At 39.8% G+C, this 18,181-nt stretch overlaps 1 protein-coding gene across 1 annotated transcript; it reads right to left on the bottom strand.

The window, feature by feature from the left end:
* TSPAN13 (tetraspanin 13) lies at positions 1-17,723 on the bottom strand. Its single transcript, XM_033075341.2, has 6 exons — positions 17,611-17,723; positions 5,793-5,960; positions 4,738-4,818; positions 3,803-3,916; positions 3,363-3,473; positions 1-2,213 (listed from the first exon to the last, which is right to left on the bottom strand). The coding sequence occupies exons 1-6, from the start codon at positions 17,671-17,673 to the stop codon at positions 2,139-2,141; spliced, it is 612 nt and encodes a 203-aa protein (XP_032931232.1). The 5' UTR covers positions 17,674-17,723; the 3' UTR covers positions 1-2,138.
* Between the last annotated feature and the right edge of the window lie 458 nt (positions 17,724-18,181).

The following is an 18,181-nucleotide window of genomic DNA, read 5'->3' as shown; positions in this document are numbered from 1 at the left end:
TGATGTATCCTTAATAGCATAGAAAAACTTTAATCATTCCATACAACCCACTGATCTGTATTTTGACTATAAAACAAATTCACATTATGAGACATGAGAGTTTTGGAAGTGGTAATATTTTCAGTGTTTTTGCATTGGTGCACATTTACACTCCAGCATCATCTACCGCATTTATAAAACCAGATCCACCCAAAACTAAGCACTACAAAATCAATCAGGAACAAAAAGGTCAAAATTGAAGCAGCAACGTGGTATTATTTTAAGCTCCATTAACCCTCTCCATGTAACAACTCCTTGGATTTATTACTGCAATGCACAAAACACAGGGCTGTCTAAACCAGGTAAATTAACTGTTCCTAAAAGTGGCCATGAGAGCACCACTGCCCTCTTGACATGTATTGGGAATGGCTGGAGAGTAACTGGGGGAAACAGGACAGCAACTGGGAGAAGAAAAGTGCTGTGTACATTTTATTAGACTTCAGTAGGCCTGAAGGCTTTTAAGGTGTTTCAGCACACGAGTGGGCTCGTACCCTGGCTCTCTAGGTATGTGCTCGAGCTAGACACAGCAGCTGAGCAGGCACAGCAGCAGCTCCCAGAACAGCTCCATGATGACCATGGATGCTGAAAACTAAGCTACATCTGAAGTGAAGCAGTTCTATAGCAAGTTCTTGACATCCCTCTGCTTTCAGTTTCAGCTCTTCTCCTTCAAAACCTCAAGATAATTCCTTTTTCAGGAGCACTCAGTTCCTCAAAATCTGAAAGTGCTTTGATGGGCATGTGCTTCAATTTCTTTTTGCCTTCTCTGCAGGAGTAAGAAGTGATCTCTCTAGTAAAGGGTGACTGTATGAGAATCTACTTCTGTCTGCCTCCAGACTTCCTTTCCACCTTGCTCAGGTGCTGTATTCCTTGGCAGAGGGCCTTAATACTCTTCCCCTTTTCTGTCTGTAGACTTGTCTTTCAGGCTACAGCAACTGCCTACCTTGCCAGCAGCAGCGAGTGAAGAACGAATGAAGAAAAGGCGCAGTGCAGATCTGCAATTCAGTATGATTTGAAACAAATGGAACATTGTGCACCTTGAGTGTTTAGATGTCTGCTGTTTCAGCTGATGCATCACTTCTTTTACAGGCAACCATGTTTTACTTCAACTCACACAATACCTTCTACATGGTTAATGGACCATTCTAACTTGAATTTTTTGTTTTCAGAAAACAAACTACTGGAAACCTGTTTTTGTTGCTGTTTTTCTTTTTTTACACATCATTCAATCTCTCATGAAATCAAGACTGTTATCTGGATGACACAGAAATATATACTGCTGAGTTATTACAACAATGACTTTACACCATCTAAAAAAAATAGCTGTACAACAACTTTCCAGATATCAAGTTTTATACATCAGAGATGACAGACATTGATTGTGCAAATACCAAACCTCATTCACTTGTCAAGGGAAAAAAGTTTCAAGTTAATCAGCTGCAGATTACATTCTCCTGGTTTTCATCATTCATTGTTCTCATAATGACAGTATTCATTAACATTGTTTTTATTCTCAACAAAATTCTAAAGCTACAAGAAAACCAAAACAAACAGGGAAGGGGAGGGGTGAAGACTACAGTAGTCATTAACATACACTTATGTGCACTATAGAAAATAACATCTCTAGTTTCTATTTTTATTTTAACAGGAAAGTGGGAGACAAAAAAGTTTACTAGAATACATCCTAAAACCTAAGTAAATCATACCCAACCATCCACCATAAATTTTTATCACTTTAATGAGAATTCATGTGAATTTTTGTAATCAATGAATACAGCAGAAAATACCTCTGGAGTTTTTTTTACACCAGATAACCCAGTAGTGCTATAAAACTCATTATATAGCGTTCACCAAATCAAATAACAAGTCTTAACCAGCAGTTCAACTTTGTCCAGCTACTGAATGCACCCATCTACTTTAAGATAGAGATTCTTAGAAGAAAAACAGTAAAAATTAAATGTGAAAACTACACATTTCTTACAGAACTTGCGTTTTATTTTGGGTACATGTAGAATACCTATTATGGAGAAATGCCAGACTATGGAGAATCAGTATTTTTAAGTAGAGGGTGCAGAGAGAAGATTTAGTCCTTTATAAACTTATCAAATAAATGCACTAGGGTTTGCACGGGGATCCTTTTGGTTCCTGTATCTGTAAGTCAGCCAGACTCCCAGAATCTGAAAATAAAAACCAAAAATATTATTAAGCAGAGGGTCTCCACCCCATCCTATGGTTGTACAAAATTTGCTTTAAACATAAAAACATGACAACGAATTTCCAGTATACAAGTTTGGGATATTGTACTGTTGCTAAAATTGTACAACCACACTCCATCTTTCTTAATAGAAAAAAAAAATGCACCCTCTCTCTCTGAGAAAAATCATACCCTAGCAACAGAGAGAAAACCAAAACAAAACCCACAAAACTATAAACAACAAAAGCCAAACCTATATTCACAATGCAATAAAAAATTTCCATTGTTATAACGAAAGTTAAATTATTCTTCTCTTCTTCCAAAAATAAATACTCATAAAGCTGCTTTTAGTATAATGACAAAAAAATCCTCCAAATTGTTTCATTTTACCATTACCAACTATACAGTTATTCTTGTGCATTTTCAAATCTTGCTATTCTCCCCAGCTATCTCCACTCCCTCCCTTCACATTTTTAGCTGAGATGGCTGAGGTCAGCATGATTCTGTTTAAGTTGCCATATATCTCTTGTTGCTGTCATATGTACAAACCTTCTAAAAACTCCACTAAGTAGCAGGAAGAACATTTTCACATGCTCAGCTCCGGGATTAGAAAAGACCTGCTCTGAGGATTTTATACTCCAATCAATAAAGCAAGTTATGCATTATCATGGCACTAAAGCAAAGAGCCTAAAGACCTTTTTAATTTTAAGCTACTGTTTAAAATACAGTTCACTCCTCATGCAACTCTATCTTTGCACTACAGGTGGCACCACAAAAAAAAACAAACCTCAAAGACCTTGTGTACTAGAGTGAGCAAGTACTAGGTGGAAAGAAGAGGGAACAAGATAAAGCAACAGCACTCACTGTTGGAGAATGGTACAATTAAACACCTTTCTGAAAAGCTTAAACTTTACAGCACCATATTTTAATGCTGAAGTTTCTTGTCTAAATAACAAGTTGCAAGAAAAGTCTTCCTTCTGACAAACTTAAACAAGCTCATAGTTTTGAAAAATTTGGCCTAATTGACTCCTGAGACTGAGGTTACCTGTAATAAATCCTCAAAAACTGTGTTTCACAAAACAAAACTTTAATAGTGGGAAAAAAGCACTCAATTTTCCAACCATCCACTCACCTCTGTGAAACTGAAGAAGAGTCCTATCCCTCCAACAAATCTCAGCACCATTCCAGCATATTCCTCCATTATTGGTGCACATGGTCTACATTGGAGAGTTCTAAGACAATCCTGTAGCAGATAGACAAAATTGCTTTCTATTTGCTGATGACACTGTTGTTTGAAAGCACCTAGTTTGCTCTAGAAGAGACTGCTACCCATGGACAAAACTCCAGCAGTTTTAAGCCTCCAAGAGAGCAAGTATGTATAAATGACAGCGGAGTACAAATTTTGCAGGGTGCCCTGTAATTGTCTTTCCAGCAAGTTAAGAGCTTAGCATCACTGTAACAACTACATCACACATCTGTTAAAATGCTGCTTTCTGTAACTGTGAAAACAGTTGTACATTTTTGAACAAACACTGTGAAAAAGTTATAGTTTCTCACACTTGAAGAACTTACAGCAGCGCAGGTTGCATTCGCATAAAAAACTCTGAATCCACAACAATTCAGATTTCTCTCAATATCTGATCTTGCGCTGTTGGTGTTTGTCCATCCCACCTCTAGAAGTTCACTCTAGAAGCCATAAACAAACACATATTACATTATTGAACTGTTTTACACTACAAGCCAATATACAAAATCAAGTTGACAATGCTCTACCTAAAGCCTTCAGATCTTGATGCTTAACAGGAGAATGCAAATATATTAAAGAATGACTAGAGTGTCCAAAGAGGTTGCTGTCCAATGAAAGAACAGCATCTAACAGCAGCACATTCACGGGTATAATTCCTTTCTTTCCTTTGTTTTTCTTAACCCAACAAGATCACTAGCAAAGGGACATGTGACTAATCTAGTTGGGACTGCCCAGGCTATACATAAAAAGCACCCTCACAGGCAAAAACCAATTATTTATTCACTGTGCCCTTACTCACTTTAAGAACTGGTCTTCATACCACATGGAAGACTGTTTTACTCTCATACATAACTGCCTAATGTAGTTACGACCTTTCCAGTTACACAAGAACAATTCAGTGACTTTACCAAACTGACACCATGATTACTGCATATTTCATCAGCTTATCTGAAATTGCTGAATATAAGATATACTCAAGATATCATGCTGCTACACCTGTGACCATAAATCTAGAAAGGAAGTTTTAAAAAAATCAATTTAAAAAAAAAAGGTATTTTGGGACCCAAATGTATTTCTTTCTAGCTACCAGAGCCAAGCACTGATCAAGGTCTAGTATTTATGAAATAGGACAATGCTGATTTTCTTGAAATATGCTCTCTCCATTTTACGGAGGACCATATACAAATACATGTGCCTGTGTATATATATATTTACAGTGTTATGCTACAGATTAACTGAGAAGTCAGGAAAGTTTTCTTACCTGCTGTTCCTCATTTAGTGCCAAACAGGCACAGGAGACAGAAAACTGGACAATAAAGACTAGCAGAAGAATAATCATGTACTGGAAACAACGGATAGTTAAGGATATACTCTCAAATTAATTTTGCTTTTATGACATATACATCTAATGGTATTCCTTATTTCACTGAGTAAATCCTTTAAAACAAAAGAACTATGGAAGCAAATTATGACTGGATGTGGAAAAGATTATCTAAATAATGTTCCCAAACCAAATCACCATGTATTATCTCTTTTTGGCTACTACTATACATAGCTGGTATTTCCGGGTTAGGTATTTCTTGCCTAGCAAGAAAACATGAGCAGAGAGGTTAATGAAAGGGGCTTTGAGAGAAAAATCTCCAGCTATTTTCTCCAGCTTTAGGGATCCATGTAATTTCAATATACTTCACTTAAATAAAGTAGTAGAGGAAACATTTTTCTGGGTATTGCACATTCAGATTACTGAAGGCAAGGGTTGCTCTTAGAACACTGCCTCACACACTCTGGAGTACTTCATCTGAAGACTGTATAAAACAAAAAGAATAAATTTTGATACTAAAGATCATGTTTTGAAAGTTGGGGAGTACTTTCAAAATTTGGCTACTGTGTTCAGAGGCAGATACTTCACACAATTAAGCTGTTTGTAAAGTGGAGGTCAGTTCTTATTCACAGACCACAGAAGTTAAACATTAATAGCTCACCTACTTTAGCCCTGTGTAGGGCTGAGCACACAGTAAGAGGCACCTGTGACACAGTGAGCTACCATAAAAAGCTCTCAAATAATTAAAATAGTCTTATTTTTAAAAAGAGATGTGAATACTTCTATCTTCAGAGCACAAACAATGGAAGAAAAAGAGGAAACTCAAATAAAGTTAACTAGGATGGAAGTCTAATATAGACTGCACTTGACCAAAGTAGGATTGTGAATTTCTGTTCTGTTTCTGAAGCACTTCCCCCAGCCATCTCAGTTGACAGAGGAGGCTGTTTACATGGCTCAAGCCATGCCGCAATCAATGCAATGCATCAGAAGGATACAAAGAATAGCAGTACTTGATGATGTTTCACTGCACCAATCAATCCAACTAAGGCAATGAAGAAGAGGAAGACTCCTACTGCAATTACCACTCCAACAACTTTGAAACTAGAGATGAGGCCGAAGCCAATTCCCCATGCTGCAATTCCAATCAGCAGCAGGCTCACCAGCTGGAGGGAAGAGAAAACACAAAGTTAGACTGCATATTAAAACAGGTTCCCACACACAGAATTACACAGAATTTTTTACATTAAAGTTGTTTTTAGAAAGGTACAATTTTTCTTTCTGGTGCAAAGAGAAGAAACACAACCCTAACCAAACCAACCCTCCACATCATTGTATAGGTAATTTCAGTTCCAGATGTTTTAAGGCATACATATTCTTCCACACTGCCAATGTGGAACTGTTACAACTCCAACTACCTATAAGTAAAGCCATGTTGCACTATCAGTGATTGACTAGAGACACTAAACTGTGGATCATAATGTAACTGATAATAAGCTAAAATCATCAGCTTTAATTCAGAGTGGAATAAGAATGAAAATTCTGAATGTTTTGTGAAACTGTGGCAGTATATTTAAAGAAAATAGAATATACAGTTGCACAGCTCTGAATGTATAAAAAAGGGCACTTTGCCAAAACTAACTATAATCAGTTGTATTAATTCATTAAAGAAGTTTCTATATACTTGATGATGTAACACAACAGTTAACATGGTCACACAAAAATACATTTCAGAACCGAATTTCAAGGATGTTATGCAGTAAAACAATAGGGGCATCCTGTCTCCTCTGCATATTTCTTCAAGAAAATAGCTCTACTATTAAGGGAATCCTATTTCAATACTCAAAACACTTATACTGTTTCCTTCCTTTTAAACGTGGTATTCAGGGAAGGCAGGCAGGAATCTGTCCCAGTTACCTCACAGAGATTTATTGTTTATATGGGCAGGAAGCTCCAGCCTTTCCTGTTTCCACACCAAAAAACACAACCCTGAGAAAAAAGGAATTTCAACATGAAAAGCTGCAGAGAAATCTGCAATGAAGTCCAGCAGGAGGGAAGTAGCAGACAAAGCCAACCCATGTAACATTGCTCATTACATTCTCTGTTAAATGACATCAATTCAACATGCATGTTTTAACTTTCCAAAACTCTGATCTCATCAGAAAATACCCAGCTTTACAGCTATTTCAAAAAAATCCAAGCCAACAATATAAAACAGTAGGCACTTAGTCTAGTCCAACTACTTGGCTTTGTTTAGTAACAGGTATCAAGCAAGCACTGACACTTGTTCACCATTTCCATCCAAACAAGGCACATTCTCATTACATTTTATTGCTTACTCAGAGGCAGGAAGGATTAAAAAAAAAAAAAGGCAATTTCCAACTTATCACTTTAGAATTCCCCTACAGCTGGGAATTCTTGTTGGTTTTAATGCCAAATACATTTGTACACTTTTTCTATTTAAGTACATTTTAGAGGACTAACCTATGTAACGCAGCTCTTGAAGCATGGAAATCTCACATAACAATGAAAGTTAGTAAAACAACTAGAGATGCTCTTCAAGATCAAAAGACAGCAGGTGGATTTTTTGTGTGTTCACACAGGAACACATCTCAAAAAACTTTTTACCAAAAACCAGTAATCCACACAAGAAATTTAAGAGCCTGCAAGAATAAAAGCAGGATATTTGTCATACCTACACTTCTCTCTTAACACATTAAGAGACATAATATATAAAATTCAAAGGAATTGTTCAATGCCAACACAGTTTTAGGATGATTTCACATTTTTCTTAAAAAAGTCTGAATTACCACATTTATTTAAAACCAAAACAACAGCCCAATGTGTCATGAATCAAAATTACAGAGAGGACTGAAGAAAAAAAATAAAACACCTTAGCTCTAACACAGAAAAATTTTCTGAATCCATGCTGCACAATGCCATAAACTTCCTGATACCGGTACATTAAATATTAGCCTTGCTAATCAGTTTATTCCAAGACCAACCTTTTTTGATCTGTGCCTATTGACTTAATTTCACTGTCTCATTCCACTGGAAAGATTTATTTTTCCATGTAAGTACCAGAAGCAATTAACAAAAGAAACCCCATACCCAATTTCCAATCAAGAAGTGTTGTCTGACATCCCATGCTCTACATCAGCTTCTATGCACTTAACTCACACTGCTACTACATGTCTTAGAAACAATTTAAAAAAAGACAAGCAATGACAAATTTCAATTTATTTCACAAAGAAAACTTCGTTCCTAATGATTTTCACCAAAACTTTTCTGTCAGAGGGCAAACCTTTCAGCAATCTGCCTCCAAGATACCAAAATGTGTGTTTGTTCAGCTCTTTGCTCATTTCATAAGAGCTCTAAAAGCATTAGTTGAAATTAGTTGATTCTTAAAATACTGAAATCAAAACAAGAGACAAAATCTGTGCCTCTAAGACCTACTGGATAAACACAGTCCGTGAGGTGCAAGATACCAGTTGCTTCTTGCTGCCAGTACTGATCTCATCTTACATTAATCTGATGATATATGCATGAAATTAGTTAAGTGACACTAGACATGTCCTGACACCCTGGCACAAGAAGCTTTTCTGGTAGAAACAGACACATGCAGAATCTATAACAGCTCTGGTTTGAAATAATATGGAGGAATAAATGTTTCTCTGGATTTTAAACCCATTATTGAAATCCAGACATTCAGGAAACAAAATAGTTTCGTTTCACATTTGATTACATTCAAGTTTTAGAGCTATCAATCTCATTTCCAAGAGTTACCTCCAAAACACCAAGGCTCTATTTTCTCTCACTTGACAAAGTTGTCCGTGGCCCAATTCCTTAAAATAACTGGAAATTCAGTGCGATCACAGATCCATGCTACTGGGCTCTGGCTGACAAAATATGTAAAAATGCTGTATCCAGTCAGGTAGATCCATGATTTGGATCAAAATTATTACTGGCCATTCATTTCTTGCCATTGTGGAAAATGGACTGCTTCAAAACTAAAACGGAGACTACAGATTTACTAACCACTCCAGAAACTCATTTGGTATTAAGTTTCTGTCTCTTCACATGTATACTGAAAAATGAAATTATGAAATAATTTCAGGTTTGGCATAGATTATGTGAACAAGAGGAATAACTCCCTCTGTATAATTTTTTTAGTGCCATAATGCAAAAACCTAAAGTAAAACACTACTACAAAAAGGAAAAGTAACGTAAGTTGTTTTGAGAAGAGTTTTTACAAGTCTGTAAAACAATGCAAGGCTCATAGTGTAAGGCACGGTTGAGCCAGTAGAAATGACCACTTAACAGTGCTTATTCCAGTGTTTTGAGATGAAAGGATTTAAATGCAGTATTTCTAAAACTGAAGCTGCTATGGTGTTACAGTATAATGTACTTGAAACAAAATCAGTGACCCTAACCACTTCAAATGAGTAACATCTACATTCTAAACATACAAGCTTTACCTACATGCAAAAATGTATTTCTGTTAAATAAAAGAAGAAGGACTTTCTACTGAGCTTCTGAATGTCACATTTTATTTGACTGAAACGACATTTCACAGTAGCAGAAGACTCCCAAAGTAAACCATTCTTGGAAGACTGAATTACTTGTGAAACTTTACCTATACGAATTTACTTACACAAAGCTAGCTTTGGTTAGCAACACTTCAAATATTTGCTTGATGTATTCACCAGAAATATCTGAAATCACAGTCCAGTTTTTAGTGATTATGGCTAATCCAGTTTCCCACAGGAGGGCTGGAGAAATGACCTGTTAGACTGAATGGCCAGACTGTTGAACATGAAGAGTAGTAATTGATGGCTCAGCATCCAGCTGGTAGCAGGTAAGCACCACCACAAAGGCTGATACTGGAGCCAATATCACACAGTAACTTCATCAACAATCTGAATACAACACAAAATGAATTCTCAGAAAATTTATGGATGATACTAAACAAGAAAGAATGGCTGACTCCCCAAAAAGAGACTGAACTCAGATATACGATAAACTTGAGGAATAAGCCAACCTTAGGAACCTTGCAAAGTGAAAAACTGTGCTCCTGGGTGCTTCAGTGGAGCCTGGGATCGGAGCATTTGAACAACAGCCTTACTGAGATAGATATGGAGATCAAACTGTTCGTCAGGTTGCATACAAGCCAGGAGTCAGCTCTCATTGCAAACAGAGAAAGCCAAGAGGAGTGCAATCAAAGGAAACACAATGCTGGTGCAATTGAAGCTCAAATACTGCATTCTATTTCAAGTACCCCAGGTGGAAAAGGAATTTGAGAACCTGGTATGAGCCAGTAAAACGGCATGGAGCCTTGAGAATGAGAGGTTTGAGAAGCGGTGATGGTCTGGGTTCATTTAGTATGACAAAGAGGCTGCCTAGGGTTAATCACATAGTAATTGATGCTAAAGGCACATTACATAAACAAGGTGCCAAACTCTTCTGGATATCACAAATAATAGCTTGGAAGGTTCACACTGGACATTAGAAAACATATCTCCAAGGTGGTTTGGTGATGATCTTTGTTCTCAGGGGTTTCCAAGACTCCACAGACTAAGCCACAGACAGCAAGCTACTGTTATTCCTAATCCTGCTCTGAGCAGGTGCCTGGACTGATGAGCCTGGAAAATGCCTTCCAACATTCCCACACACCACAGCCAGCACTTTGACCTTGCCACTCTCTCCACACCAAAAATCAAAGTATTAACAGGTAGATAAGAGGCGGATTTAGCACTGAGCAAGGATTTTTCTGCACCATTTAGCTCACTACACAGTTTCTAAACCGTCTATCAGCAAAACACCTTCTTACAAGCAGTAAGAAAGTCTCTCAATAAAAGGACAGCAAATGATTCTTCAAAAGTACTTATACGGCTTCAAAAACACAAGTACAAGTCTTGTTCTCAGAAATTATTTTAAAGGTCACACTCACTTAAGGCATGTTCACATAAAAGCCAACAAGCACTACAAGCAAAGAATTATAATAACCTCGAACTGGAGTAGTTTGTGTCAGAGCGAAGCTATAAGCACATACTGTCCACAAAACAGAAAAAACAATACAAAGCCACAGAAAGTGCATAAATATGGAGGGGTGACAGTATTTTTTATTTAATATCTTCATTTACTATATTATCTTCTCCACCAATTCAAGCCCTAACTACCTTACTTAAAAGGCACACACAGAAATATAGGCTTAGCATAATTCAATATATAAGCTAGCACTTTTGACATTAAGTAAATGCTTTACCAGAACAAACCTTTAGGTACCACAAATTCTAAGTGATGATCAGTGGTCTTCCCTATGAGATAAAAGCATTTCCACTTTGGAGTAAAAAAATGGGAAAAAAAAATCAAGCATATTGTCAGTAGAAAAAACATTACTCCAATGCCTGCCAGTGTCTGTATAGGGAAAATTTTAGGGAAGATTTCAGTTCAAGATCAGTGGAAGAGATCAGCCTCCAGTTTAGATTACTTCCCTTTTTTTTTTATACACATATATACATACATTTGAACTTCAGAGATGTTCCAAAAATAATAGTTTCTCAAACCAATCTCCTAATTTGCTCTCTTCTTTGAATCAAAGTTCTCTTGTACACATAGCTGCTCATTCCCCTCATTCCTGTACTGAAAAAAACCATTTCTCTCCACCAGTGCCCCTGATGTGCAAGTTTATAGTCTACATTACAAAAAAGAAACAAAGATACTGACAAACTATTTCTCTATACAATGCCATGAAAAACAATCCAAATGCTAAAACCACTTCCTCCTTCCTACAACAGCAAGCCACAGCAATTCTGCTGTCTCGACTAACTGGCAACTTTTTGGTATTTCAACTAGCTTGGACTACCGGCTAGGAAGGAAGTCATACACAGAAGTTGGTATTCCCACTGCTTCCTTACCACGTCAGCTCAAACAGGAGTTGGTAAAAACTACATTTCAGAATTTAAATTTCCCGAACTACTGACTCACCATTCTCAGGTAAAGAGATTATATAGCATTTAAACTCATATCAGCAAGGGAAATATTTACAGAATAGCTGTCAGGGTGAATATGGAACAGGAACTAAAACCAGAGAGATTACACAAATGATGAAATACATCCTCTCTAACCTCTCTCTCTCCATGTAAGTTCATATTCTACTACTTTTAAGGGTGCTTTAAAATTTAAATGTCAAATGGCATATATACTGAAGGTAGAGGTTTCCACCACTCTCCCCTTCAACTTGGGCAACCACTTCTGCACAGCCAAAGAGAATCTAAAAGACAATTCTGATTCCTGGCACTTCATTTAAAAATACCACATTAAAACAATCGGCGGTATAACCATAGTGGTGTAACCATAACCTTTAGTGAGTCAAAATGAAACTGAATTGGTTTCTATCACAGCTAAAAGCTACTCAACCTGCAAGCAACTTTATTTCCTTACAGTACTACTTCAGCTTTACTGAGAGCAAAAGAAAGCTCTCCAAAGGATTTCCAGCAGAAAGTAAAATCTTCCATCTTTACGTGACTTACTTAAAATGAAAAGTGATCAGTGGTCTGATTACTGAACAGCCTTGAGACACATAGTCTGGAACAAGCAATTTATGTGAAAGGCAGCATTCCTGACTCCTGTCACAAAAGCTTGTTCTTTCAGTTTCAGGCCTTGTAAAGAGTTCTTCACGTTATTGGCCATGTAACAAACTACTTACACACTAAAATGTCAGATTAACCCCTGCTTAATATTGGTCTTTGGAAATGGAAGTTTTGAGCTGTGCAGCAGGAGCAATTATGATCTAAAATGTTTACTTTTACTCACATGTTTGTTCATTGTTTTTTAAGAGGTTATGAAATGTTTTCAGAAAGTCTGGTGAGCCCACAGATCCTTCTTACATACATCATATCCCCTTCAACACAAAAACAAGAGTACAAAACCCCGCAACTAACAAGGTATGCTACAAGGCTTCTACAGGGCATTCAAAGGGGTTCTCAATAATTGTGCTGGTTTTAAAGTGCCCACCTGCACTACCAGGATGGCTGAAAAGATCAGCAGTATCAAACACACCACGTTCCATATACCCTTCTCCTCTGTGCCCTGTCCTTCTCCTGCTCTTTCCCTAAGGACAGGCTGCCTTCTTAGCTCCAAACGCCACTGCACATTCTGCAGAAGACAACAAAAAACCAAAACCCACTCCCGGTTGGTCTATGCACCCCGCACACGCCTCGATTCTGACCCACCACCACCACAAACTGCTGTCACTTTGGCTATAAACTGACACACAGTACTAGCCAAGGGCCTTTCCAAGCCCTGGGAAAACATCTTTAAATATTTATCTGTACTTTTGCTGTACTCTTCTGTGTTCTCAAGCGTGAGCATAGTAGCCTTCCCAAAATGCCAATGAAAACAAAAAGGCCACGAGACTGACATGACCAACATTACTTTCCTTGACTAATACCTTGGAGCCTCTGTACCAATTTTATTTACATGTCAAGTCTAGATAGCCCAACTTATACTGTCATCTTCAAAATGTTCTTGAGAACAGAAATGGCCTCAAGGCAACATGTCCCATTTTGCTGACCATCCAGTCATGACAATGAGGGAGACCAGCACAGAACAGGCTGGTGCTGGGGCAAACTCTTGATGCTGCACACCTAAATGCTGTCAGATAGAGCCCGTCAGACAGGGCAAGCAGCGGGCTATTTACTTCTTACAGCTGAAAACAAACTTAGGACAAACCAAAACAGAGCTGCACTCAGAGATCACAGGTTCACTTACCAATGTGAAACAAATTGCCACTTGAAGCAAGAACTGTGCTTCTCTAACTCCTGTCTGCTTGCACCTGGCTCTGTGTAGCCACTATGGCAAGCAGGAAATATCAAGAGAATGCGAAGCCACATTCCCTCTCCCGAGGAAGATCCAGATGCTTGCCCTGCCTCTAATACCAGGTTTCCCCTATGCAGCAAAAAGATCAAGCAGACTGATTTGCATGGAAGATGCAATATTCTTCTGCATCAGGAACTGTGAAAGTATAACAAACATTATTATAAAATAGCTTAGTAATTAAAAACCCTCTTAAAATCTTCAAGGCCAGGTTGGTTGAGGCTTTGAACAACCTGGTCTAGTGGTAGGTGTCCCTGTCCATGGCAGGGGGGTTGGACTATCACGATTTTGAAGGTCCCTTCCAATCCAAATCATTCTATGATATCGAGCACACATTGTCCAAATCTGAGAATTTCTAAACTTATCTTTGCATATTTCCATAACAGAGGGAAAGCAAGTTTGATAAAGAGGGAAGAAAGCCCAAATGCACCTTCAATAATTACAGCACCCAGAGAAAAAGAAACAGTGATAGGAAAAACAAAATAAGCCCCAAAAACACAACGCTTTGAAAATGGATGCAAAAACCAAGTCACTTAATAGGTAATCAAAAAAAGAGGTTCAGAGAATGGAGTAATATTAAAAGTGAATTATTTTGATACGGTACTTTCTACTGTTACAAGTAAATGTGGATGCTTTTATAGAATAAGCTTTGTGCTATAAAAAAATACACATTTATAATGGAAAAGGTTCTGTACGCTTTAATTGAAATCAAATGGCTGCTCTAGGTGTAAGAAAAACAGAAAGCCTGCTCATCAAAATGTGAGATGTTTACATGTTGCCAACAAACATTTTATGTTTCCTGCTGCAGCAATAATTAAGTAGCTGCTTGGGTGACAAAACCAGCACATGACACCTGAATGAACTGTCAGTATTTTTTTTTAATTTGAATATGTAATCCCATGGCTCACCTACCACTTCAACCTTTCACCAGTAGTTAGGAACTTCCCTTTCCAAAAATCAGATTTGAACAAAGATATTGATTGTTTGCACTTCAACACAAACATTGAACAATTCCTTGGAAGCTTAAGTTTTAAGCTACAAACACATCCCTGAATTTGAATTAATTCTGTGGACAGGCACTTTAAATAATTTGTATGAATTTGCCATTTGATGGGAAATGCAAATATGACTGACTAAATAAAAAACCAAATAGGTCAGATACCCAAAGTTAGTACTTTAAATGTTCTTGTATTCAGTTCCTCCATGTAAGGTTTTATTCTGACAATTTACATCATCATATACCCAGAGTCAATAAATAGTCTCAATTATTTTTTTCTACGCATAAGGAGCCATACCGAAGTCAGCAAGACTCAGCACAGATACCAGAATTACTCATATAAAATAGATTGAAAAATAGAATCAGGGCCTAAGGACACTAACTTAGTCAGGAAAAGAACCAAAAGTCATCAGCAAAGTAACATCTGAAAAGAACATTAAGTGAGCAATTAGGTAACTGGGTTTCTGGGTTTTTGCCTTAAACCAGAAACTAATGTCAGGACATAAATTTTTCTTGGTGTACTACAACAAAAACTCAAAAAAGGGAGTACTAAAAAAATAAATTGAGGTCCAATATAATATTTTATCTTGGAGTGTTTTAAAGAAAGGCGGAATATAAACTGAAACGTCCAATATACAGTTTTCAGGGTTAATTCATGTCATACAGATACATCAGTGCTGGCAATAAAAACATCCAAGTGTTATATATCCCTTCTTACCACCACTGCTTCCTTCTCAACACTTATTAGTGAATCAACACTGTTTTAAAGAGATGATTACTAAGTTATTGCCCTGATTGTCTCCTGTATTTTTTCCCAGCTGTGAGAAAAGAAGTCCGTCATTCACTGTGATGCTCCAACCCTTGTATTTCAGGTTTCTGTCTAACAGAACAGAGAAGCACACACATTTTACTAGATCAACTCTACCAGGCCAACTAAGCACTATGCTATTTCTCCAACCATGGATTTAAAAGCATTAAGTCTTGTAACTTGTCTGTAATTAATTAACAATACTAGCAATAACAACTGGATATTCTTGTAACTATTATTTAAAGATGTCATTCCTTTCTTTCAGCAAAAACATATGTTCTGTATAGGTCAAGTGACTTTAGACCAAGTGACACCCACAAAGTAAAGTCTACTCAAGGAGACATCAGAGATTAAGGTTGTAAATACATTGTACAGGTACCACGGACAGAACTACAGAAGTCCAAAAGTTCAACCCACCCTTGCTGAGGCCAGGTATGTCCAAAAGACCTACCAGACCCATTACACCTGGTTAATATATGGTTATTTGACTTCAGAAATAAACGATGGAGTCATCAGGAAAAAAATACCTGATGTCCACATGACATCACAATAAGATTTGTGCATCCATCTGAGAATGATCCAGATTTCTCTCACTCTTCCGTCACTCAAGGAATAATAGCAATAATAACAAAAGAAGTCTTGCATTAACTGAAAAGTGAAATTGGGATGGGATAATGCACCCATAACCCACCTACTAGGACAGGAAAATTCCAAGAAAAGTTGACCACAATGATTGGAGTCCCTTTGAACCTGAGCTATTTTATGACTCTAACTTAGCTCCATCATGACACTCTACATACATTAAAATTACGTTCAACTACAGATACCAAACACCTATCAGCTTCCCTTTGTTCTGGCTGGGTGTAGCCCAACAACACAAGGCATCACAGGGATCCAGGCTGACTTTCACAGTGGGTAGGCTGGGCTGCCTAAGCATGCTCCACACTTTTCAGGGACATATTTCACTACTCAAACTCCTCCAAGGATGGAGACCAAATAGTATTGCAGCCTCTCCTATATAAAGGTTTCTCTTTTGCTCTTTTCTGAGGAAAGGAGGGGTCAAGTGACCTCATACACCCAAGAATATAACACTGGCCAACTCTGGCTTCAGCATAGGTGCTCCCACATCCCTTCGTGCTCCATCCTGGTGAGCACCATCAGGTCCAGTCATTGCCAGCTACTGCTTGCTCTGATGAACAGTGTTAGACCTGCTTGGTTCTCCCGTCCTGCCTGCAGCTGAGATTGGACAGTGCTTTTGGAAAACCAAGGATACAACTGCCCACAAGCACTGACTGACCCCAATTTCAGTCTGCTGAAAGTCACTCCCAAGCACAGTTGTTAACTTGAAACATTAGAGGACATTCTACCTCTCCAGATGTGCTGTGAGAGGAAGCCATTACGCTTACTCCCATTTCTTGCTATTTCTGAGCCCTTTAAAAATAGATGGCGAGGAAAAAAATTCCCGTACCTACACCACAATTCGAGATTTTATTCTTTTCTGTTGAAAACAAGCCCTCCAACATGTTGGAACAAAATCAGGCACCTGCCTGGTACTCCTCAGCAAAGTCATTTATTTAACATCCTACTTCTTTCCCCCTCCTCAGGTATGTCGCCACCACCCCAGGCCGCCCGACCTGGTAACCCCCGGGTCCTTCCCTGGGAACACCGGGGGTGCTGGTGGCCTTGTCACGGACCGAACCGCACTCATTTGGGCGCCGATCCTCGGCTGAGGAATAACAAATCTCCTGCTTCACGCCTGGATTGGTGCAGCGCCCTTTCCAGACGGAGAAAAAGGGCACCGGCGGGCCGGGCCCCGGGGCCGTTCCTTGCAGGAGATGAGCCAGCCGCCGCCCCGGGCGGGCAGCGCTCCCAGGCCGCCCTGGATTTTGATCCCGAGCGGCCACGTCCGCGCGGTGACAAAACCCGGCCTAACCGCTGTCACCTCCTCACCCCTCCAACCCCGTCCTCCCGAGCCGGAAGCCGCGACCGCCCAGCGGCCGCAGCGCGGACCCCCCCACATCCCGCCGGGAGAAGCGCAGCGAACCCCGCCGCCTCCCCAGCCTAGCTCAGGCGGCGGCGGGAGGGGCAGGACGAGCAGAGCCCCGCGGGGTGCTCGGAGACGAGGGGCACGCACCGTATAGAGCAGGTTGAGGGCGCACAGGCAGTTCTTGGAGCAGGCGAAGCCCCCGCACGCCATCGCTCCGCCGCCACCGCCGCCCCGCGCGGCAGCCGCTCCGCCAGGAGGCCGCGGCCCCGCCCCCGCCGCGCGCGGGTGCGGCCGCAGCAGGTGAGCGGCGCCCGCTGATTGGCCGCCGCGGGGCGCAAAGGTAAATGTATGCAAATGAGGGCGGTGACGTCGCTGCCGTCACCCGCTGTCCGGCGGCTCGCGCTGCGCGGGCGGGGCCCGTTCCGCCGTCCCCGGTCCCCTCTGTGGTGACGACACGAGGCCCGCTCCCTGATCCCTGATCCCCGCTGGTGTGACGACACGAGCCCCGGTCCCCGGTCCCTGGTCCCCGCTGGTGTGACGACACGAGCCCCGCTCCCTGATCCCTGATCCCCGCTGGTGTGACGACATGAGCCCCGGTCCCTGATCCCTGATCCCCGCTGGTGTGACGACATGAGCCCCGGTCCCTGATCCCTGATCCTTGCTGCGGTGACGACACGAGCCCCTTTCTCCCCGGTCCCCTCTGCGGTGACGACACGAG

Source organism: Catharus ustulatus, chromosome 1, assembly GCF_009819885.2.
Source record: "Catharus ustulatus isolate bCatUst1 chromosome 1, bCatUst1.pri.v2, whole genome shotgun sequence".
Classification (NCBI taxonomy): Eukaryota; Metazoa; Chordata; class Aves; order Passeriformes; family Turdidae; genus Catharus; species Catharus ustulatus.
The sequence above is the reverse complement of the archived record's forward strand: the minus strand, read 5'-3'. Positions and strand labels throughout refer to the sequence as shown.